Source organism: Capricornis sumatraensis, chromosome 8 (assembly GCF_032405125.1).
Source record: "Capricornis sumatraensis isolate serow.1 chromosome 8, serow.2, whole genome shotgun sequence".
Classification (NCBI taxonomy): domain Eukaryota; kingdom Metazoa; phylum Chordata; class Mammalia; order Artiodactyla; family Bovidae; genus Capricornis; species Capricornis sumatraensis.
Genome location: NC_091076.1, coordinates 87,045,529 through 87,070,638, shown reverse-complemented (window position 1 = coordinate 87,070,638; position 25,110 = coordinate 87,045,529). Strand labels below are relative to the sequence as shown.

General features: G+C 46.7%; 2 protein-coding genes across 2 annotated transcripts in view; both read right to left on the bottom strand.

The window, feature by feature from the left end:
• Positions 1–25,110, bottom strand: part of PHB1 (prohibitin 1) — a 444,472-nt gene that overhangs the window by 312,220 nt on the left and 107,142 nt on the right. The gene's annotated exons all lie outside the window — the stretch shown is intronic.
• Positions 1–25,110, bottom strand: part of FAM117A (family with sequence similarity 117 member A) — a 42,266-nt gene that overhangs the window by 14,672 nt on the left and 2,484 nt on the right. The window contains exon 2 of the mRNA XM_068978551.1: positions 2,949–3,118. Coding sequence (XP_068834652.1) covers positions 2,949–3,118 — 170 coding nt within the window. The remainder of the gene's footprint in view (positions 1–2,948; positions 3,119–25,110) is intronic.

The following is a 25,110-nucleotide window of genomic DNA, read 5'->3' as shown; positions in this document are numbered from 1 at the left end:
AACCAATTTCCCAAATAAGGTCCACCCACCTCTCTTCCTCACTTGCCCCAAATATCCGGGTAAGCTAGCTCTCTACATCAGACCACAAGTTGCCTGGGAACCACCCATGCTTCCTTTGTGCTTTCCTTAGGGCTTAAAACATTGCTAAGCCCAAGGAGAGAATACTGGGAGTGTTTGCAACCTGCCACCTTCGAGAACTGAGAACTTTAACTCCATCTTCTGCCTTGGGAGAAGCCTTGAGGACAGTGTGTTCTCATGTGAAACTTACAGGGCTTTTGCCTGCTCCGGGGGTTTGGAGAGGGGAGCTGAGCTGCTTGGCCTACCCCATGACTATGGCTGCTGTCTTCATTGCAGGTCCTGCCCCAGGAATGCCAGGGTGATGAGGTCTTCAAACACACACTCTGGTGGCTGGATGGAGGTGTGTATGAGGAGGGGTGGAGTCAGGGGTCGGCGGCACAACTAAGAGAGCAGAAGCGAGGGCCTTCCAGATGTGGTGGAGGCACCACACTGGTGTGGCTAGAAGACAGAGCACACGAGGTAGGGGGAAGGGGAGGCTGTCGCCCCTCGAGCACAGAGGAATTAAGGGAAGGTGCTGGTGTCATCTATGTTTAGCAACTGCTGCAGTCCATGGGGCTGCAAAGGGTCGGACTGAACTGAACTGAACTGAAGGCTTTCAAGCACTTTGGTAGATCTGGCCTTACTACCTTCCCTCCACTCTTCGCTACACCCCTTGTACCTCCCCCATAAAACCTCTCCCCCACCTCCAGTCCTTTCTAGGTGATGTAGCTGTGCTCCGCAGGGGAGGAGTACCAGTTACTTTGGGAGATGTCAGGAGAGGCTTCAGTTCCTTGTGTAACCCCAGTGTTGAAGAATGTAGCTTGTGCCAGGCCAGGGTGCTTAAGCAGGAATTTGAATGGAGCCCAAAACCTAGAAGCAGAAAATTCCCAGAAGGCCGGGAATGAAAGACGGGCCGAGCACATACTTGGGTTTGGATGCCTATGTTGATCAGAATTCTCCCACCTCCTCACTGCAGCCACAATATTGACAGGTTGCTAAGAGTTCCTCGAGGGCTGGAGCCCATCCCAGGGAAAGAGGAAAGCTGCAGAGCTCAGCCTTGCCAGACCCATGGAGGCGCATCGCTGACCTCTGTCTTGCTGTGGCAAGAAGCCCAGACTTGTTATATAAAAGATCTGGCCTGCAGCTGGAGCCTGAGCAAAAACACACAGCCTAGAGCCCATGCCTCTAAATCTGGCCAGGGAACATCTGAGGCCAACCCTGCTCTGAGTTGACAAAGAGAACGCCATCTGAGGAGTGGGATGGAGGCTTCCTAGAAGGCGGAGAGCAGGAAATGACAGAGATGGGGATTCAGGGATAGGTGGGGTGTGTGGAAGCCTGCTGTCTGATGAAACGGGTGTAATCATGAGCACATCTGAAGCAACCTCAAGTCCTGCTCCTCCAGGAAGCCCTCCATGACTAGACATGTTACTTGGACTAACCATTCTCTCAAAAGAGAAAGGGATGTGTGCTCCAGGCCTGTGACGGGCAATCATAACCTATACTACTTGCCCTTTTCAGGGGACACAGGGAACGACAGTGTCCAGGGCTCCCAGGAAGTAGGCCTATTTGGTCTGCTACCCAGAGCACGCTTTACAGTCTGTTCCTAGACCTAAAAAGGGCCATCGATTTTAAATGCAAACTTTTTTTGCTCCAAGGTGGCGTATTCCTGTGAGAATGTCCCTCCTGTAAACTGTGCCAGACACTTGGCCCCATCTCATCCCTTGGCTCCCGGTTTACTGGCCTTCATGGAACTGGCATCCAGACTCACCAAGGCCAAACCTTGTTCTCATTTCCTTGTTCTTCACTCTGACACGCCAAGAACAGCACTGGGCATTCAAACATTCACTAATAACATTTGAAAATGGATCTCATTTAAAAAATAAATAAAAGGGACTGATGAGATGTGCTCAACAGAGGAGGACAGGGGAAGTGAGCACACAAAAGCCTTCTCCACTTGGCCAGCACCCCACCTCCGATCAGGCGGGACGGGCACACTGCAGTGACTGCAAAGGAACAGCGGCTGGCCCAGCATCCCCCAGGATGCAGGCTGCCTCGCCTCTGAGCCTGTGTTCTCCCCACCCCGTTTCCTCTTTCCTGAGAACAACCCATTTGTCCTGAAGTCGAACAGGAATGGGCTTAAACTGCATCAAGGGGAGAAGGTTTGATTCTTCAAAACTTAATTGCTGAGAATGTCAAAGTCCTCAGTCAGACAAAGAAATATCTTTGTATAATTTCACATGTGAGACAACTTCTTGCTTAGGCTAATACTACTTTATTCAAAAACTGACCAACGAACTGGATGATTGTGGAGATTCCTTCTAAGTTTAGGTTTCTTCATGAAAAGAAAAACCCTGAAGAGGGGACCTGGGCTCCACAGGACTCAAATGGGGCCCCTAAAACCCCAGACAGGGCTGCTGACTAAGGAGCGTCTCTCCGTTATCTGAGAACTCCCCACTCCTGTTGCCCTAGTGGGATACATCCTGGCTCAACACATATTTTGGCGACCTCTTTCAGTTGTCTGGGGAATGCACACTCAGCTGAATATTGGCTTGTTTTAGCAAGGTAAACCTCATTTATTAAAATCTAGAATAAATTCCAAAATCAACTCTTGTATATCCACACATGAATACTCAAAGACAAACGGTTTGCCTTCTCTCTCCCAACAGGTGGAATGCAAGCTCATTTTCAGGTAAATTTACAAAGAGAACTAAGCTGGTAAACATGAGATGATGAAAAGCTATATATAGCTTTTCATGTATAGTGAATATGTATAGCCGAAACCGAGGACAAATCACGTACATGATTGAGGGTTGACAAGTAGACCCAAGACCTTCTCAGGCACCCCACCACCCCATCCTTACCCCTCACCCCATTAGAGAGAGCTTCGTTACCTGGGTGGCCTTGTCATTGGTACAGCAGGTGAAGGCCCCATCAGCATCTCGTGGCCACTGGCCCAGAAGGTAGGAGCTGAGGATGGTGTCCAAGGAGAATGTACGTCGGACCTGGGGTGGCTGAGGCCTCCACCCTGGTTTTTCTGGGCCCACACTGCATGGGACGCTGGCTGGAAGAGAGCACAGCCCGCACACCTCGAGGTCAGCATGGGCGCAGGCGTGGTCATCAGCTGTCTCTCTTTTAGGAAACCTGGCTGAACTGCTCCACCTTCGCTCACTTCCCTCCTACAGGAACCCGAAGCAGCCCGGGAAAGCACATACAGCTTGACCAAAGCCCTCCTGACTTAACCAGCTGGTCTTTGTCACTGGAAACAATTTACACCATGTCCCTCTGGATGAGGGGTTACTTCATATACATCCTCTTTCTCCTGTTCCTAATGGACTACCAACTGTGAACTCCAGGTTTCCACACTGTTTCCCGAGAGAGGTCTCCCATCAATAAAAAAACAACTGGATGCTGGAAGTGGACAAAAACCAAGTTTTCCTTCATCTTTTGTTTCCTGCCTTCTTCTTCCTTGCAGCTCTGATTGCAGGGCTCCTATGCACAAATTCAACCCACTTAACTGAAGGACATTTCCTACTTCCTTCAAGACCATTAGCTCTGGGGAACCTAGGTGACTGAGACAGACAGAATGATGTAACTACTTTCACCTATCCAGGCTCCAGGAGAATATCTCAGTCTTCTGGTTCTCTCCTCTGTCTCTGACCCCTGGCTAAACAGAACAAAAATAAACCACTTATAAGTCCACTCATTTTATTTTTTCCTTGATTAAATCTTTCTGGGAGAAGGTAAAAGTTGAAACTGTTGATAAAATCTAAGAGTTGTAGAATCATCTGTAACTTTCAGTTATCTGAGTTGACCATGTCTTCCACAACCACATTCAAAACACACTACGGCCTTAAGCTCTATAAAATTCTTCCCTTTAAACAAAGCAAAATGCTTTCATATCTGTATTAATCTCTTGATAATTCATGTGTGCACTAATCACAGCAAAAGAAACTGGAGACTGTAGATATAAATAAACTTGAAGAGCTTTATATTAAGAAGACCCTAACAGGTTGGCAGTTCCTCAAAAAGTTAAATAAAGAATTACCATACAATCCAGTAATTCCACTTCTAGGTATATATATAAAAGAATTGAAAGGAGGGTCTCAAAGAGATATTTGTACACCCACGTTCATAGCAGCACTATTCACAACAGCCAAGAGGTAGAAACAGCCAAGTGTTCACTGACAGATGAAAGGATAAACGCAATGTGTTCCAAACATACAAGAGAGTCTCAGAAAGGAATGAGGTTCTGATACCTGCTATACCATGAATGAAACTTTAAAACATTATGCTATGTGAAAAAAAAAAAAAAAATCCCAACACAAAAGAACAAATATTACACGATTCCATTTAAATGAGGTACCTAGGATAGGCAAATTCATAGGGACAGAAAACAGAACAGATTCCCTGGGGCTCATCAGGAGAAGGGAATGGAGTATTATTATTTAATGGGCACAGAGTTTCTGCTCCCAGGTGGTGCTGGTGGTGAAAAACCTGCCTGCCAATATAGGGGACATTAAGAGACACTGGTTCAAATCCTGGACTGGGAAGATCCCCTGGAAGAGGGCATGGCAGCCCACTCCAGTATTCTTGCCTGGAGAATCCCATAAACAGAGAAGCCTGGTGGCTACAGTCCACAGGGTTACAAAGAGTTGGACGTGCTTGAAGCAACTTGGCAGGCATGCACCAGTTTCTGCTTGGGGCGATGAAAATGTTCTGGAAATGGACAGTGGTGATCATCACACAACACTGTGAGTGCGCTTAATGCCCCTGAATCATAAACTTAAAATGGTTAAATGGGAAATCTTATATTACGTGTCGTGTGTGTGCGACTCTGTGACCCCATGGACTGTAGCCCACCAGGCTCCTCTGTCCATGGGATTTTTCCAGGCAAGAATACTGCAGTGGGTTGCAGTTTCCTTCTCCAGGGGATCTTCTTGACCCAGGATCGATCCCGCGTGTCCTGAGTCTTCTGCTTTGGCAGGTGCATTCTTTACCACTGAACCACATGGGAAGCCCCTATGTCTGTTTCACCACAATAGAAAAAAGAGAAACACTAGTAATACTATCTACATTCTCCAAATCCATTTAAATATTTACACACATTTTACTGTATGAAATGTATCACATGACATAGTAATCAATATGAAATGTATTAATGATATTCTTCTTTGTTCTACCCATTTCACATACTCATTTTCAAGTATGAACAATCCACATATCTGTCATTTTTAATACAATGTATTAAAAAAGTAGACACCACTTTGCCAACAAAGGTCTGTATAGTCAAAGCTATAGTTTTTCTAATAGCCTTGTATTTCTCGTAGTCATGTATGGATGTGAGAGGTGGACCATAAAGAAGCCTGAGCATCAGAGAATTGATGCCTTCAAACTGTGGTCCTAGAGAAGACTTGAGAGTCCCTTGGACTGCAAGGAGATCAAACCAGGAAATCAACCCTGAATATTCATTGGAAGGACTGATGCTGAAGCTGAAGCTCCAATATTTTGGCAACCTGATGTGAAGAGGCAACTCACTGGAAAAGACCTTGATGATCTTTCCCTCAATCTGGGAAAGACTGAGAGCAGGAGAAGGGGGCAGTAGATGATGAGATGGTTAGATATCATCACCGACTCAATGGACATGAATCTGAGCAAACTCCAGGAGACAGCGAAGGACAGGGAAGCCTGGTGTGCTACAAATCATGGGGTTACAAAGAGTTGGACACAACTTAGCAACTGAACAACATTTTACCAAGTTGATATACAGTAGTTTGCTTAGCCACTCTCATATTATTAGATGTTTGAGAGGTTCCCCTCAATTTGAATTTCATAAATATTATGGCATGGATAACTTTTAGTCTCAGTTTTTATCTAATTCCTTTTGTCTAATTCCTATAGTTCTAGATCATTTCCCTCAGCCATCATATATGTGCTCATTTAAAACAAATTAAAAATGACCTAAAAATGTGGGAACTTCCTTGGTGGTCCGGTGGTTAGGACTCCATGTTTTCACTGCTGTGAGCCCAGGTTCTCAGGGAACTAAGATTATGGAAGTCACATGGCACAAACAAAAGATAAATTAAAAAAAAAAAGAAGTGCAAAGAAATATGTAAATAAACAAGAAAAAAGCTTCACATCTCAACACCCAGAGATCAATTCAGTTCAGTTCAGTTGCTCAGTCGTGTCTGACTCTTTGTGACCCCATGAACCGCAGCATGCCAGGCCTCCCTGTCCATCACCAACTCCCAGAGTTTACCCAAACTCATGCCCATTGAGTCAGTGATGCCATCCAACCATCTAATCCTCTGTCGGCCCCTTCTCCTGCTTTCAATCTTTCCCAGCATCAGGGTCTTTTCAAATGCATCAGGTGGCCAAAGTATTGGAGTTTCAGCTTCAGCATCAGTCCTTCTAATGAACACTCAGGACTGATCTCCTTGCAGTCCAAGGGACTCTCAAGAGTCTTCTCTAACACCAGCATCAATTCTTCGGCGCTCAGCTTCATTGATAATACTATGAGATACACATCCTTGGGGGCCTTGCCTTCTGTGCAGTGTGTGCGTGCATATATTTCAAAATAAAAATGGGATTATACTGTACATATTATTTTGCAGTGTTTTCACCTTATAAACACCTTTCCACACCAATATACAGTGATGTCAACACATCATTTCAAATGACCTTCACACTCTTAAAACTCTTCAAAGGCTTTCTTTCAAAGATGGTACTCAAAAGCCTCGTGTTCTAGTCCCACTTACCTTTTCTTTACACATCACTACTCTTCAAGGTATCTTATGTCCCAGACAAACTACTGCACACCATTTCCCATCCACAACTTGGGCCTGACCTCCTCTGAGGTTTTGCACACGTGGATCAGGGCTAAAATCTGACCCACCCATCAGGGCCAGCCTAACCATCTCCACCTTGACGGAGCCTCCTGGGTCCCCTGGAAGGAATGTCTCAGATTTTCTGATTTTCCTCGGTACTCTATACTCTTCCTTTTTTCTTTTCTGTCTAGGTGCTCTGTGCAGCATCAGAATCTTAATTCCCTGTCCAGATTCAACTCATGCCCCCTGCAGAGGAAGCACAGAATCTTAACTGCTGGACCCCCAGGGAAGCCCTTGCTGTGTCCTCTTCTAGCACTTTGCAGCCTCTCTCGGATGACAAGTATTTGTGACTCCCAGATAATAAATAACCAGTGGCCAATGGCTGTGTCTAATTTATCTTTGAACCCCACACAGCATCTACAGCATAGGGCTGAACACTGGCAGATGCATTATTTGCACAAAATCAAAAACCTGTTACTATAAGGGTGAGCCTGCTCTAATTACACCTGGATTCCAAGAATGTCTGCCTTGCATATGCATACTCACCCTGCTCCCTGTGAGTAAATCCCCCAGAGTCGCTTGTCCCCTTCCTCTGAGGCTCAGGGAGGCCCAATGACTTTCCTTTCTTCCCTGCACCTATTGCTCAGTAAGTTAGTGACAGGCATGCTAGGCTCAAGTCCCAACTGCATCTCCTACACTGGCATTTCAACCACTTGTTTTTCTATCCTTGGTTTAAGATGAGAAGATGGCAATCTGGATATTTCTCGGAGCTTCTGACCCATGCTAGCATCCTGGCCAGACAAAAAGATGCTATCCTGTGGTTCTCTCAAACTGTCTCTCAAGAGTCCACGGATGAGGCAGGGGTTCTGGAGGGCAAGTTTACAAGATTACACGACAGAGAAGCAAGGAGCAGGTGGGAAGCAGATGAGCCAGAGACTGGCATAGAGGCCAGAACACCATGATCCTAACAGCTGCTTCACTGCTGTTGGAAGGAAGGGGACTGTGGCTCCAGGGGTGAGAAAAAGCTCTGGGGAGAAAGATTTCTTGGAGACACCTCTCCCAGCCCCTCAGCGGAATTTGTTGCAAAAACCTCCTTTAGAATTTTTCCATTCTGAGGCTTTAAGTATACCCCTATTTACATAATACTTTCAAGTTTTACCCCAAAGTACTTGTGTGGGCACAGTCTTTTGTTTTCCTAAAAGGGATTCCAGAAAGACTGATAAGGAAAACAAGGCACAGGGAAGTCCAGTCTTGCATTGGACTTGGTCACCCAGGGAGTGAGGAGCAGTCATACATTCAAACCCAAGCCTCCTTCTTCCTACATCAGCTTACGGGGCTCTCGGCCTTCATGTGTCAGTAATGCCCTTGAGGGTGTGGGGCACCTGCCTACACACCTGCAGGAAGGAGTGCCTGGCAGCTCCTTCAGGGAAGGGGGTGAGGAAGGAGACTGCGGGCCTGACCAGGATGTCTGTTTATTTGGGGGGCGGGGGTGGGGGGAGCAGATGGTTAGTTGGTTTTCTGGAGAAGGTTTTGAAACCTGGGGGAAAGTCTAGTATCCCCAGGGATGTCTGAAACCACGTCTGTCTTACACTGTTCCCATGGATACCCTTCACAGCCTATCCCATTGCTTAACTACACGGGTCCACTCTCAAGGGCAGCAACCAGAGGCTACATCATTCCCCAGCACCCCCAGGGCTAGGGAGGGCCCAAGATCCTGGAATTTGGTGTAAGACTCCAACCACCCATTTTGGTCAATTCTACATGCCCTCCAGTCATTTCTGACCAAAGTTATTCATAAAGACTCTCAGGGTTTCGGGGGTTCTGACTTGCTCCTCCCTATACAAAAAAAAAAAAAGGAAAATCACCAAAGCTGATTAGGGCAAAACCGAGGTGTCACATTCCCCCCCAAATGCAACACAAACCAAAGCCGAAGTCAGACACCGGCATGTTCTGCACCATCCTCAAAGGGGCCACAGGCTGGTGGAGCGTGGCCCCGACCTATCTGGAAGGGACCTGGGTGCAAGAGATCTGGTTCCAATCTCAGCTCGGCCCTCACTGTGATGTGACTGCGGCAGGCACCATGCACCCTTCATCCCTCACCAGACCTGCCCTCCTGTCGTCGGGCACAGTCCCGGCTTATTATCTCTTAGGGAAGCAGCACTCTCCAACCTTTTTGGCACCAGGGACCGACTGCAGGGAAGACGATTTTTCCACTGACCTGGAGTGCAGGGGATGGTTTCGGTATATTTCAAGCACATTACACTTATTGTGCACTTTGTTTCTAATCTAATGCTGCTGCTGATCTGAGAGGAGGTACCGGTGGACCCCTGCTGCAAAGAACAGATGAGAGGCAAAAGACTTTAAAGTCTTTGATAGATTACATCAAACCACTTACTGTCAGTTAACCCTTCCCCATGCTGTGATCTTTTAGGACTGAAGGTGGTGGAGGTGGGGCGTATAGGAAGAGGAGACACGCAGGGTGAGTTCCAGCCACAAACGTCCCCTGGGAAGGGGGCAGCTTAGTGTCAGAGCCTTTTCCTTCCCTAGCGTTGGTCTACCCAGGCCGGACAGTCTCCAGAGAGAATAGTGCAGGGGAAACAGCCACTGGGAGGTGCAGGCATCAGCGGCTTGGTCAGATTGGGATGTCCCGAGTGTGTGCAAATGGAACAGGAGCTCCTGGGCCCTCCCCTCCCTCATGGGTACACCGGAAAGACCTGGGGATGGGGTTCTGCCCTGCAATTGTGTGATTATGGTTAAAGGAGAAGCGTTGAGAAGTCACAAAGAACGGTTGCTTGTGGTCGGAAAGTGGACTGGTTTCATTTCTGGAAAGTACCCTCAGATTTGGGAAACAGGGGGAGAGAAAGAGGACAATTGGCTGCCCTGTCTGAGAAGAGCTGCCCCTATCACGACAGGCCAAGACAAAGCAACAGGCTGCCGGGGCACTGGCTGGGTGGCTGCAGAAGGGTGGGGTGTCCTGTTTACAGTGCTGTGGGTATTATCGGCCCATCGCATGCAGCAGCCTCTACAGCCCAACCACCTGGTGAAGCTCCCTGGCACAGGGCCAGGCTGTTTCACCATGCAGCTGAGCAGTGGCGGATGCTTCGGTTCTTGGGCAACAGCAAATGGGGAAAACAAAACAGCACACACCGGAGATAAGGAGCCGTAGGTGCTATCTTCCGGAGCCACTTGGCCCTGTCTCCCAACTGCTGCCTGTGTATGGCTTCGGGGAGGGGGCCTCTGAGTGGAGAGGACCCGCCTCTGAGTGGAGAGGACCCGCGGTCCACTGTGCCTTGGGGAACAGTGAATAGGAACAGCTGACAAGGGGCCTGGCACACCACAGCAGACTGATCGATTCCTTCAGTAGCAGATTCTAGGTGCCCATCATGAGCCAGCAATGGTGACACAGGAGGAGCAGGACAAGAAGCTTGCTTCTGACCAGGCTGAAGTGGGGGCAGCCAATATAATCCCTAAGGGCCAGGCTGCCAGCTCAGCCTCTGGGGTTCCTCCAGCCACTGACTCTCCAGAAGGACCTCATATCCCTGGCTGGAAATCAGCTCAGGCCTGACCACACCAGCAAACCCCCACTCTGAGAACCCAAAGGAGAAGGGCAACAGCTCTTAGGAGGAGGGGTTGGGACAGGGGGAAGGCAGCAGATGACACAGGAAGTGAGGCATCTGCGGCTGCCCTTCTCAACTTGGCCAGAGCTAGACTGCAGGGTGGAGGCTTAGCAGCTTACAAGGAGAGGACAGCCCCTGACCAAAGGGTCCTGGCTGAGCAGCTATGGGGCTACTTCCCTCATTTTACTATCTTTTGGGCAACGCAGGAGAAGCCTGGGAAGTAAGATGAGGCTACTCTCCATCCATCTTCCAGACTCACTCCATGAGTCTGAGTAACCCCAAACTATCCAAAAAGGACTAAAGAAGTAAGAAGAGACAGTCAATGAGATTTCACACGTGGCAAAACTCAGCAACTGGCAGGTTCAACAAACAAGTTATTAGTCGCTTTCTCATGTCGCTGAGGTTTGAACCAGTATCAGCACTAGTCTTCTCACCTCCCGCCTTTAAGAAAAAAAAACTCTCATTATAACAGAAGCTGTAAATATATTGGAGGAAATTAAAGGAAAATTTTAAAATGCAGATTAGCAAAACTTAAAAAATGATGCATGCCACCAGTCAGAAATCACCACTGAGCAATCCTTCCTCATCTCGGGGCACATATGTAGGCATATATATATTGTAAAATGAGATCCTATTACACATGTTTTTCTAACAATGTGCTTTTTTCAGTCGCTGATCTTCACGCTGGGAGCGGGCAGAGGCAGGGCCGCCGGGAGGCTGGGGCAGGCAGCCGGCTGCACACCGGGGAGCAGGCCCTGTCCTGTCTCCTAGCTGGGATGCAGCACTTTCGTTGGGGGTGGGGGCAGGGAGGAATGCTCATCTGGAGGGGAGCAAAGTAAAACAGAGATTCCGAGTTTCTAAACATTTCCCCAATACCAGATTTGCAGTAATTAGGGGAAGTTCCTTCATGCAGCTTCATAGGGATTACTTTTCCATTTTAGTATGTGTGTTGGGATTAAGCAGTGCAGGCAGTCTTCTGAGCTGCTTGTGGTCCCGCGCCGCTTAACTGCTTAACTCAGGGACATGTGGGTTTTGGAGGGAAGTTGTGGTCAAACCGAAATCCCCAATATGACTGTACAGGAGTTAGAAGCCCTCCTTGGAAAGCCCAAGGAGACCCCATCCATCCCAGCTGGGAAAATTAAACCTGGAGCTTTAAACACTCTTTCAACACCAAGCAATAGCTCATTTCAACCATAACAGGGAGAAGAAACTACAGAAACGAGATTAAAAAGAAGAAAAAAAAGAGTAACAGCACATTTCCCTTACCAAGAAGGCTTAACTAAAGAGAAAAAAAAAATGAAAAACTTCAGCCAAGACCTCAATACTGGCTCTGTACTTAATACTCCCTCCGTATCTAAGTGTGCAGCTCAGGTGAAAGCATTTCTTGCTGTGTGTCTGACTCCCCAGGATACAGACCACACCTATGGGTGGCTGGAAAGAAGGGTCAGTAGAAACTCATTTGGAGGTGTCACTATGGGGAAAAAATAAGGAAGTCTCAGACTCTTCCTAGCAAGGAGGGAAAGGGTGATTCCACAGTGTACGTGTGTGTGTGTGTGTGCGTGCGCATGTGTGCGCACAGAGAGAAGGCAGCAGTTACTTAGATATTTGTTCAATTCTCAAGCAGCTGCAGCTAGAAGAAAAGGAAGTGGTGTGGACTTTTCACCTTTTATCTGAATTCTTTGAAAAGGAGTTCTATAGGATTTCAACATTCTTAAAACAGGACAAAATATTGGAGCATGCTTTCTTTTGGGATCTAGTTGGCCTTTGTAAGAAGAGCATAAATAGCCATGGCCTAGTCTTCTCCCCCTAAAAACAATTCTCACACCTTGTTTATTCGGGAGTGATGAATTTCTAGATTGCTAGAAACTCAGAGGACAGGCATAAACCTTCAGTTATCTTCACTCCAGACAACAATCTGATTCCTATCAAGCAGAGAAGAAATCATGATGCCCAGTCAGCTCTTTAAAGATAAAAGAGGTGAAGGAAGAACCAGAGGTTGGGGAGGTTCATCTACAGTCAATCCTGTGAGAGGACAACCGTGATTGAAACCCTACCCTGCTTTCTGTTCTGAACGTGTATGCCCCACAAACTCACAGGAATTCTCCAGGTGAGGGCCCAGAACACCCTCGTGTAGACATTTCTCCAATGCCACAGAGCAACTTGAGACACAGGTCTTTTTTCCTCACAGAAGATTTTTCAAAGTTCATTTCCCCTCTTGTGTTTCATTGTCAGATTCAATTGGCATGACTGGCTGGATGCCTTGGTTCAGGAACTTCCCTTCAGTCTGGAAGGGTTCTCTATTCCCTTCCCCCACTAGGAACCAGCGCAATCAAACCTGCATCCAGGGGACAGTTCTGCTCACTGGGCATGTGAGACTAAAGGACAAAGAAGACAATTAAAAAAGGAGGGATCCCTTTTCTAGTGAGGACAGTGGAAAGTGAGTGAAAGAAAGAAAAGGAAATAAGAACAGAATTACAAAAAAAGAATAGAATTACAGATAATGTTCAAATAGTCAAAATAATTTCTGGTTTGTAAACAAATCATGACTTATTTTTAGCTTCATCTAGCCTGCCTTCTCCCTAACCTCACGAACTGCCAGACAGCAACATATGTGTGAGCAGCCGATACTCAATTTACTATCAGTCCAAGTCACACAAAATAACCTAGACTTTGACAGAATTCGATGGCCTAAATTTGTTGCCTTCCCCCCCTAGTGGATTCCAAAACTCCCCAATTTTTTATTCCTCTTTAGAACAGCTCACATTAATACTCATGCCCTTCTGTGTTAGTTTAGAACCAGCTTTGTGCAACTCCCAAAGTAACAGCTCAGTCAGGAAGAGTCATCAGTGGATGCCAAAACTACTGGAAAAAACATTGTGGGGAACAGAGTATTTAAATGCTGAAGTATCTCCCCATAAACCACTTATAAGAGAATAATGTACTCCTGCAATGGGGAAACTGGTGGTCACCACCTCGAGTGATCGGACTCAGCATTACTAGTAATGGAAGACCTGACCCCTCCTGAAGTGCCTCCTGAAGTGATACATCATGGGCACACAACTTCACCTATGAAATGTTCGTGCCCAAAATGTTTTACTTGAATCAAATCGGGCCCCAGACCTAACTTCCCACTTGCAGGAAATACAGGGGATGGAGGCAGTTTCGATCCCTGGCTAGGAAACTAAGATCCTGCATGCTGCCCAGCATGACCAAAAATTTTAAAACAAACAAAAAACTAAATTAAGAAGTGGCGTGTCCTCCCAGGAGCAAGACCTAGACGGGGCAGACTTAAAGGGTTCCCACAGGTCCAGAAATGCAGCTGGAATTGGATATCACCTCAGTTAAGCCCCACCATGTTGGCCCTGGTCACCCATTCGCCATTACTGCTCTTCGGCAGGAATGCAGGAACCACTGAGATCCCAGGGAAAATGAGTAAAGGTAGCTAAAGGGAAGGTAGCTAGATCCCAGGGGGAAGGTGAACTGTGTGAGCGTAAAAACAAAGGACAGAAAAAGACTTCAATTAGGAAGGATTCCAAGCAGATAAAAGGAAGAACTTCCTGATCATCAGAACAGGAGGGACGGATGAGGAAGATGGTAGTGTCTGCCCCTGAAGAGCTCCAGGGAAGGATCGTCACATGGCCCCAGAGTTCTCAATATTCGCCTCCCAGAAGGCAGGAGGTTGTATCTGGAGAGTTTGAGTCCCGGCTAGTTCTAGGATTCCCCAACTGTTTAAGAGTGAGTAATAAGAGATGGCTACTGACAGAGTCAGCTAAACTGAAAGCCCCAAAGCCCATGCTGTCATGTGGGGCAAAATTAGCTAAGGGAGAAAACAGGCACCAAGTCAAAGAGAGGTATGTCTTACCTGGGCTGATCAGGCAGCTGTATTGTGGGCTCCCAGGCCATCTCTCCCACCTCCACCCCCACGCAGGAGAGTATAAATAGCACTCAATTTACCTGTGGCTTGCCACAGGCAGAAGGGCTGTCACGTGGTAACTGCTGAGTAGACACCAGAGCTCAGGGGGCAGGTTTGCTCAGTTGCTACACCTCAGTAGGTCTGACAGGACCGCTTCTCTGGTTCATTTTGCTTCGGGCTGGGGGTTGGTGAGGGGGGGTTAAAGGAGCAATTAATCGATTCTGTTTCTCAGGGCCATGCTTTGCCTTCAGGGTCTAAAATCCTATTAGGGTTGACTCTGCTCAACCCTCAAAGCCTTGAAAACCTCCATGGATCATTTTGTCCCACGTGCAAAGTCTTCTCTGGTTATGTCCATCTCTTTACTCAAGTTCTACTCTGTTCCCAGCTTCAAAACGGAAATACCCAAAAGACCACTCCATCCCACTGAGTGATTCCCTACCTGGCCTCTGACATTCTGGAACTGATCCAGCCTGACCTCAAATCCCAGGCAAATTCCCAGGCTGTGCCTGGTGGAAAAACCCCAAAGTGTGCTAGGCAGCATTCCAGGGCAGCCCCTGCTCTAAAACCCCAGTCGTGCTGGTTGCTCAGATCTCCTAAAGGAGGCTCAAAGGTCATATAGTGCCTCCAGGGTAAACCCTGTCTGAAACACGAGATCAAATGGCTCTTCTAGAAAGAGCCTTGAAAGGTATGACCTTGGGAAGACTTTTCCTACCCTCACTGTACACCTGAGACCACTGATGACTTCACACCAGGATGCTTGTCAAGTGACCTCTCCACATGTGCCTTCAGGGGCTGAGGACATAGAAGGTGGGCTATACCATTTTCCCCATATATGATGGGTTTTGTATCTGCCCTTAAACCAAAAGGTGCTTGACAGTAACGACAGCTTTTATGAGTCAGGTAAAAAACAGGTTTATCCTCCTGAAGCAAAGGGAGAATATGATCCATGGGAACAGACTGGGGTGTTAATTACCAAGATGTCCCCTCCATGCCTCTAAGAGCTGGAAGAAAAAGACTCAGTGGTCAGGGTCCCCCTCAAGTAGACAGCTCTGGCCATCTGTACAGCAGCTCTAACACAGGCCTCTACACTGCACAGAACCCAGCAGGACCTTGGGGACAGCCTTTTCTCATCCTCTTGCGTGTTATCTGGATTCTGGATGCTATCCACTGGGCGCTGATTTTGGGGTGAGACAGAGCCAAAAGAACACTATATAGCTTGATAACCGCTTAAGAACACACAACCGAAGTATAAAGACTGGCATAGTAATATACTAAAGGGGCTTCCCAGATAGCTCAACTGGTAAAGAATCCGCCTGCAATGCATGAGACCCCAGTTCGATTCCTGCATCAGGAAGTTTCCATAGAGAAGGGATAGGCTACCCACTCGTCTTCTTGGGCTTCCCTGGTGGCTTAGACTGTAAAGAATATGCCTGCACTGTGGGAGACCTGGGTTGGGAAGATCCCCTGGAGGAGGGCATGGCAATCCATTCCTGTATTCTTGCCTGGAGAATCGCTATGGACAGAGGAGCCTGGCGGGCTACAGTCCATGGGGGCCCAAAGAGTCAGACGTGACTGAGCGACTAAGCACAGCACAGTATAGTAAATGCTCGGGGGTCCATTTCACATAACTGGCTGGGGTACCTGAAAAAAGTCCTTTGAGGCCAACTTAACCACACTCACACTTTAGGGTGGTCATGGGGTGGCAGTTTAGGTAAACGACACATACTAAAACTAAAGATCTTCCAAAAACTGTTTCTTCTATGTTAAGAAGTAGAGTTGGACTCATTCACTTACCCCAATTCTGAAAGCTGGCAGGAAATGTCAGTAAACAAAAATGTCAGGAATAATTCAAGTGCCTTGAAGGAGCACAGACAGATGCAGAGTACGCAGTGTGGAGGGAGAGAACAAGGGCCGGGGACAAACAGTAGCATCTGGACCCGTAACACTGCTTAGCGGCGATGACCAGATCCACCCCTCTCGGGGCCCTGTGGTCAGTGGAAGATTTTCATTGACAAAGAGTGCAGCCCTTCATTTGGGTATGAAGTTGTAACTCCTGTCTACTTGGTGAGATGAGTTTCACTAGAGCATAGGCTCCTGTATACTTACAAGGTGGTGGGCACAACAGGCAGACTGGCACACAGCCAAGAAAGCTGCCCGGGCCAGCCTATAACTGGCATCACTTTCTATTAGTAAACAAAACTTATTTTCCCCTCAGGTTTCTACTATAAAAATGAAAAGTAGTATTACTCTGCAGCTCTGGCACACGAAAGCCTTCTGATTTCATGTATTTTAAGAAATCAAGAGAGCTGAATGAAGAGCAGAGTGAGAACGTTTCTCGGAATGAGGAAGCACTTTTCCCTAGAAGATACCTGGATATCCTGAACATGCTCGGTGTGGATTAGCAGCCTGCTGCAACACTGCTGACCCCTCTGCCGGGTCAATGTGGGGCATGGACTGGGCTCAGACACATGGTAGCAGGCGCCCAGTGGCTCTCAGAATCTGAGGCCAACCTTGTCCAGCTCAAGCAGCAGGGACAAGCTGCAGTCTCCTACCACAAAGGTCAACACTTGGACTCAAATCCTGCCTCAATGTGCTACATGAACTCAAGACCAGTCACTTAACTTCTTTGGGCTTCGGTTGTTCTTTCTGTTAAATGGGAAGAATAAGAAATGTTACAAGGATGACAAAAGAAAACTTCCATTCTAAAGAACTCCTGATACAGTCAAATTAGCCTAGCATATATTCATTTTTCAAAACTTTTTATTTGGAAAGCATTTCAAACATATAGATGTAAGAACAAGAACAGTACACAGAATACCCATACGCCCTCTCCCCAGATCTGCCTGTTGTTAAACATTTGTCCTGTTTATCATTTGCTTTCTTTCACATGCACTTTTCCTTACATACACACTCATATACATGCTCTCCTACAGTCACATCCAGCTCCCACACGTTCTCACTTAAGACAAATGTGAGCGTGTGCACACACATACACACTCACATCCACCTACACAACACATACTGTCCTTTGCTGGGTTTTGTGTGGTGGTCTGTCTAAATGACCAGGACAGGGGGCGGTGCGGGGGGCGGGGCCCGGGGGGAGTTCGTGATGAAGAAAAAGCCAAGTGGGGCATGCTAGTCGGCGATGGGTCCACAGCCCCCCTCCCCACTCCCCACCTCCAAAGCAAAAGTAAGCCCTCGCATATTCTGGCTTAGAGATGAACTATTACATGGACAGGGAGCAGAAAAAGTACTTTTTACATAAGATAGTTGGTTATCCTTTTCTTTTTCTTTAAACAAGGAAAAAACACAAAAAAAAACAACAACAAAAGCATTTAAATGAAGCACGGAAACAACTTTATTATATAGAACTATATTTATATTTGTTATAATGGGCCTTTGCCTATGCAGTTGGGAAGTAACTTGGAAAGAAAGGTTCCACATAAGCATATGGTTATTAGAACATTCAAGAATTCTATACAAAATCTAGTTTTGCAAGAGAAGTAAGGACGTCAGAGCTGCCCATAACCCTCCCTAGGAAGCAGCCCAGGCAGTTCTCCATGATACCACATCCCCAGATGGAGCTTTCTCCTGAGTTCAAGTCCCTGCCAGTCCCCTTACTGGATACACACTTGTCTCATAAAGGCACTATCAGGTATCACAATGACTCCACTCCCAGTTAATCTAAAGCTAGAAGAGAGACACTTTCAGGCAGGACGTGGTCAGGGTGGTGGAGGTCTGCACCAGTCATCCCCTACATGGAGGACTAAATTGTCATCTAAGCCACAATCCCATCTGTACCTATCTCCCCACCACAGGAATGCACCACCCACGTTTATCTGGGTGCTTTGGGGGGATTCCACACTTACACATAAGAAAGACACCCTTTCCCATAAGCTCCACCTTAAGAATATCTCCGTGACATGGGTCAAAGCTCAGCAACCATAACCATGACTCCACAGAGGTAGGAAAACTCTGCCTCTTGGTTAGCTTCTCATTCCGCATGGAAATTGCATATTTCAAACCAGTTGGAAACACTCAAGAGCTGCCACCATATCACACATATAATGTTGCTACCATCAACTTCCAGTCAGCCACATCAAATGGACAGTCACTTTTGGGGCGCTGAAGGAACAGACAGATTTCTCTGCAGCCCATCTTCCTAATTCTCTCTGGTCAGTTAAACATATGAACTATTGCTCCTGGTATACACGTATGTGAGCAGAAGGGAAACAGGCTGGATGTGTGCAGGCAGGCAGCACAGGATGCCAGCCTGGAGGGAAATTCCTCACTGGCTCTCCACACGTAAGTGGGAAGAGCCCTGGATCAGGAGCAAAAGGACCTTACTAGTCACATAGTCTCGAGCAAGTCACTTCCTTTAAGGGCCTCAGTTTTCCTATCTGCAAAAACAAGCAAATGCCACCTGCACCTGCAGGTCTTTGACGAGAATAAAGGAAAAACATTCAAGGGTACCGACTGCAAGCAACGAAGAGCTAAATATGCAGAATGCACTGTCACAACTAATGCTACCCACATTCTCAGCTTCCCTGAAAAATGCACATGGATTTTGGGGCTTTCTGGGGTTGGGATCCAAACTTTCTTTCCACAGAAGTAGCTGCTTTAGCATTCTGTGAAAAGAGAACTCCCCAGGATAGAGGTTCCAATGAGAAGAGACCAGGTCCTGCCTCCGGCATTAAGATGTGCACACACCACACGGATGGCCTTGCATGGGCCTCCCCTCCCCAACCTTGAAATCCAGACGACAAAATATTGTGAAAGCTCTCTGGTTGCATCCCTCTGTCACACCAAATGCTATCCACTCCACTCTCAACTCCCAATTTGTGTGTCATATCTGATGGGCATGAGTTACAAGACAATCGCCAAATAGGGGCCAGGCATCAGGTTCTCAGCCAGCTTGCAGGTGTGGGGCAGGGCGCGCACGTGTTATCAGCTGCGGTTCTCTCAAAGCTGTGTGGGCGATCAAACACACACAGGGCACAGAAAACTCTTAAAGGGAAGCAGTATGTGGCAATGGGGTTGGAGGGTGGAGAAGAGGGGAGGAGGGGAGAAACTGCTTTTTTTCCCCTTATAATCACATTTTTACTCTGTTCAAAGTTACCCCCAGCTGGGCAGGTTTATGAAACCGTTTGGACTAAGCCGCCAGGACTGCAGTTTGGCAGGAGAACACAGGCTCTACACATGACAGTGTAGGCATCAGGGCTTGGAGAATGGCAGTGAGCATCTCTTGACAGTACTTCCCCCATTTGGTGGGGAAAAGAGAAGAAGAAACAGCAGTGCTTTGTATTAATATAAAGGATGGTGCTTGGGTTGGGATGGGAGCTTCTAGCCTGATCACACCTCTGGTCACCCTAAAGCCAACAATTTTGTCTAGCCAACAAGCTAGACAATTCCATTCTTTAGCCCAGAAAAGCTGCTAATTCAGATTCTGCTTTTCTTATACATTATAGCACTCCTAGGAATTTGGTGCAAATCCACCTGGAATCAAAGGACATCCAGCCTTCATCCTTGGCTTCTCACCCATATACACATCTAAGCCTAAAGCCAGGTCATCTAGCTCTTTTACAAAATCACAACAAAATCCTAAACATTGGCTGTTTCCATGGATCAACCTGGTAACTAACCGCCAAGCTCACCCTCTGGCTTTCAGTGTGTGGGGGAAGAGAATCTACAGGCCTAGCAAAGACATCCATGGAAATGCCACGTCTTTGCCACCAGCTGGGCTTTGAGCCCAATAACCAGGATGAATGGGAGACCAGTGATTGGAAGAGAGAGAACACTAACACTTCAGGAGGGGAGGGGGTGCCTTGTAAGTAGCTAAAGAGAGAGTGTGGGGACCAATAGTGGGAAAAACCATTTCAAATGAGCCTGGGGAAGCACGGCTCACTCCCCCTCCCCTGCTCCCTTTCCAGCAACTCCATCCAACAAGTATTTATTGAGCACGACACTCCCCAGCTGCCCTGGCCCTCCCTCTGCAAAAACACTCAAATCTGTTCAAGCTGCAGGGTGAGTTCCATTGCACTTGAACTTGAAACATGAGGTGCCTATCTTTTAAAAAGGCAGGCACACAATTTCCAACATGGGGCAGAAGGGCCTAAAGAGATTTGAGAACGTTAAAGAGCACAGCTGACCAAACAAGGACACACTAATGCCACTTTCAAAAGGGAAGGGAGAGAGTAAAAATTTAATTTAACCATAGGGAGAATAATACACTGGCCAACTTAAAAAAAAAAAAAAAGCCTACTAGAGACATCTCAGTAACTCTCTAATTAATCCTACCTAACTCTAAATATTCCTTCATTTTGTACCTCCTCTAGCTTGAATTTGCCTTTTATTCACCAGTGCATGTGTTAGTAATTTGCTTTCAGGGCTCTATGTTTAATCCTACCTTTGCCTCTTAAGGAGGTTAGACCTCCATGCTCTCCTGCATGTTTTTATTTAGGATCAGATGATGAGGGAGGCAAGCAGCAGGGCAGGTGGTAAACGAGACCTACACTTGTTAACAAAGTTCCTCCTGGGAAAGCCACCGGCCATTTGCAAGATGGGGTACACAGAGTCAGAGAAGTGGCGCCCCAAACTACCACTCTGCCTGCGAAATCCTGCCAACTCTAAGAAGTCACAGTTGGGCAGCATCGGAGAGAAAACCCCCTCAACCCTCAAGCCTGCCACTTCAGATCATCCAAAGCCCTGGGAAGTATCTCCCCAGCACGCCCCGTCAACCTCCACCCTTCCAGAATGTGTAGCAGAGCTGACCCCAAGGCGTTCACCACCCCTGGCGTCGGCTGTCTGGGTAAGTGTCTGCACACAGCCCGGACTTTAGTTCCAGGTTCCCCAGGGGCTGGAGTTAAAAGTTTTCCTATTATGAAATACTTTGATAGCATTCTTTTAAGTTCATTAAAGCCACCCTTGATTGGCTGTGGTGCTCCCACAAAGTAAAAGTCAACTGAAGTATATTCAGGGCCTGAGGACAAATACTTAAATAACTCCAAGCTGGGCATTCAGTTTTGTAGCAACTCTGAGGAAAAGTGTGGAGGAAAAAGCAAAGTGCCAGGAAGAGTTTTCAAACCCAGGAAGTTCAGTAGGGAGCATGAGCTGGAGGCCTGGCTGAGAGCAGCCAGCTGTGGAGAGCCTCCCTCCAGACAGCTGTTCCCAAGAACAAGAGCCCCTTCAGTTCCACACGACCGAGAGGAACTGGAGCACAGATCATTTATAACTTTAAATATAATCCCAAACTTTTTTCTCTCTGAGGTCAGGATTTGTTTTAGACCCAACAATGTGACTAGTTTGGCTAATGTTTGGTTAATTCATAAAGTGGCAAACCAAATAACGGAGCCCTCTGTGAAGACTCAAATCACCAGATTTCTCATTCATCTTTTCTCTGGTTTCACTCTTCCCTGATCCCTCTTCTATCCATCTCAGAGGGTGATAAAAGATGAGACAGCCCCATCTCACCAAACTAACTTGCTGGTAGTGACCCACCTTCACTCTGAAATGGGAAGAAACACAAGGCTGTCCCTTCCAGCCCTTTCAAAGGGCTCCAAGCTGCCTGCGGAATAAAAGTAAGCCCAGGTAAGTCTAGTAAAGCATTTGTGCTACTGTCCTATAGCATCTGATATATATGATGGTGTCAAAAAGAACTCAAAACCAGACCTGCCCGCAGAATATGTCACACCCTAAAATAAAATCTGACTCCTGTGGCATCAAGGCTCTACATGAGGACTGTAAGAATCCGGAGGAGGATGCTCCATTAAGATCCAAGGGATCATTCATCATAAACTGGCAGAAAATGTAGGTGAAGTGTTCTCGGACTACTAAAGCCCACCAACCACTTTGGCAACACTCATACTGCCAACACAACTATGAAAATTTTGCAATCCTGCCTCAAATTTTCTAGAGGATAGTCTATATCTGGAACCAGAGAGAACAATGTCCTTTTACCGCCACACCCCACCATTGTTCTCAGCCTTTCTCCACTGACCTCAGATAGTTTGAAAAATCCTCACTCTATGTTACCTAAGTGGAGAGCTTCCCATTGGATAATCCTTTGCTGTACAAAATACTGAATAACACATGGACCCATGCTTCTCTGGGTACCAAAAGGATACGTAGTTAGGAACTGTGGCCCCCAATTTCAAGGATGCCATCATTGGTGATAACATTTAAGAGTCAGATACTTCAACAGTGCATTTTGCTGACCATGTGCCTGGTGCCAGCAAAGCTGTCAAAAGCAAACTAGCAGTGTTAGGCTGGGAAGTGCTTCATGTTTAATGCCTCCCAAACAGAAGCTGCTTCAATCACAGGTTTTTAAAGGACAATTGTAGCTCTTAAAGGATTTTAACTGCAGCCCCATGCTTCTTTATAGGCAGATGGCTCTGTGGCATAGAAAAGTTACACTCTATTCTAATCTCCAGGCTGTTTCTAACACCAAGGTCCAGAAGGCCCATGGTCTGAGGAGGGTCACTAACAAGCAACCTCCTTTATTGTTCCATACCTCTCCAAACACCCATCCCTAAGGACGAAGTTTACAAAAGCATGGCAGGGAAAGCGAGTTTAATAATTACCAACAGCACTGCTAATAACAATGCTGCTTTACATTCACTGAGACGGCCATCGTGGAAAACCTGATGGACATTTGCTTCTATGTCCCTGTGGGGAAGTCAGTATTTGAGGGCAACGATGACTATGCCACCTCTCAATGATCTGTTCAGAAAAATACAAGGTAAGGAGGAGAATCCAAAACAGGAGATAAGCCGAAAGTAATTTCCATCTGACTCTGAAATATGTTCACTGCAACTGTGGGTTGTTAGCTTTGGAAGGAGGGTAAGAAGGGAAGAGATGCAAATCCGCCTAACAGTTAAGCTTTTATGTAAATCCAAACTAGCTGGTATCTACTGAACAGATCACCTGACAAGGGTGGGGGTGAGCAGCCTGGGTTTACATGTGCTGATCTTCTGTAAAGATTGAGAACTGACCAGAAGTTGATGATGTCCCTTTCTTTTTCCCTAAAATATGAGTGGGGATACAGGCTTGAGTTTTCTTTGCTTCCTTAGGATTTTCTGCAGAGGTATATACCACATACATTTGAAACTCGTCTTTATACAGTAATATTGGTCAGGAACATTGTGGAAGACAAGGGGTAGGCTATTTTTTTGTTTGTTTCCTGAAAAGTTCACGTAGTAAATACTTTAGGTTTTGTGGCTATTTGGTCTCTATCAAAACTACTCAACCTCTTATCACTGTGCAAACTTCTCAAAGTTTGCCAATGTGCAAAAACAGCCACAGACAATACATAAATGAAGGAGCATGGCCGTATTCCAATAAACCTTTATCTACAAAAACAGGCAGAAGCCTGGATTTGGTCTGCAGGCCATAATGCCAAGCGTTGCTTTAAGAAGAATCTAGTGGGCAGAGGAGATTCAGAGGCAGCATTTGGCTCCCCCAGCACCCAGCTGGCCATTGGGCCTGGTCTTCTAGGGAAGAATTTGCAAACCTCAAATGAACATTAGCTTCATTTTCAGGACATGGAGACAGAGACACTAAACAGAATAGGTAAGACTGGGGCCCAGAACAGTTTACCTCCTAGCCCCATTTTGTTCAACATCAGTCTGTCCTAGAAGAACTTAAAAGTCAGCAGACTCCAACTGACATAAGACACAAACAAGAATTTAATTAAAGGAGAAACTGCAGTAAGATATTTCTCCTAGGTTTCTGTTACCTACTAGCAGCTTTTAGCTTCTTAAGAGTTGATCTTCATTTTTGTCTTCACTCTTCTGCCTTCCACACCCCCTGCCCAGGCTCATAAAAGCCCAGGCGTCTTCACATTATGAAGACATCCCTTAAGGATGAATGGCCACAGAAGGTAAATCCTTAACCCCCTTTTTTAAAAAACAACATCTAGGACCTCCCCAGTGGCTCAGTGGTAAAGAATCCTCCTACCAGGAGACACGGGTTGGAACCCTGATCTGGAAAGATTCCACATGCCACCGGAGCAACTAAACCCGTGCATCCCAACTATTGAGCCTGTGCTCTAGAGCCCGGGAGCTGCAACCTCTGAGGCCATGACCCACGACTACTGAAGCCTGCACACCCTAGAGCCCATGCTCCCACAAGAAAAGTAACACTGCAACTAGAGAATAGCCATTTGCTGCAACTACAGAAAAGCACAGACAGGACTGAAGATCCAGCACAGCCAAAAACAAATGAATAAATGGATAAAATAAACAACAACATCTAATATATCTTGCCAAGAACACAACAGGGTGTGTGGTGGAGAGATAACTGCACAGCCCTGAGCACTACATCACTTTGAGATGGGAAACAGAAACAGTGACGACACGATTGTTTCTGAGACTCAGTTCCAGCTCACGTTTTTTTAAACAGTTGGGTTTCAGAGCCCAGTTTAGAAAGCCCATTTTAAAAGATGAGTGAATAAAAGTGCAAGGGGAGGCCCTGAAATTCTGAAACCCACAGTACTGGTTTCAGACCAGTATGGGTTTGCTCTTTGAAGCCTGAAAAGGCAATGCACTCTGGCCAACAGGCTCTCACCTTGGCTGGGTGGAGAAAATAACAACAATATAAGCAGCAGCAAACACTGCAGAGTGCCTTCTACTTGCCAGGCACTGTTCTAAGCACTTCACAGCTATTGACTCATTTGATTCTTATGATGTAGATATTATTATTC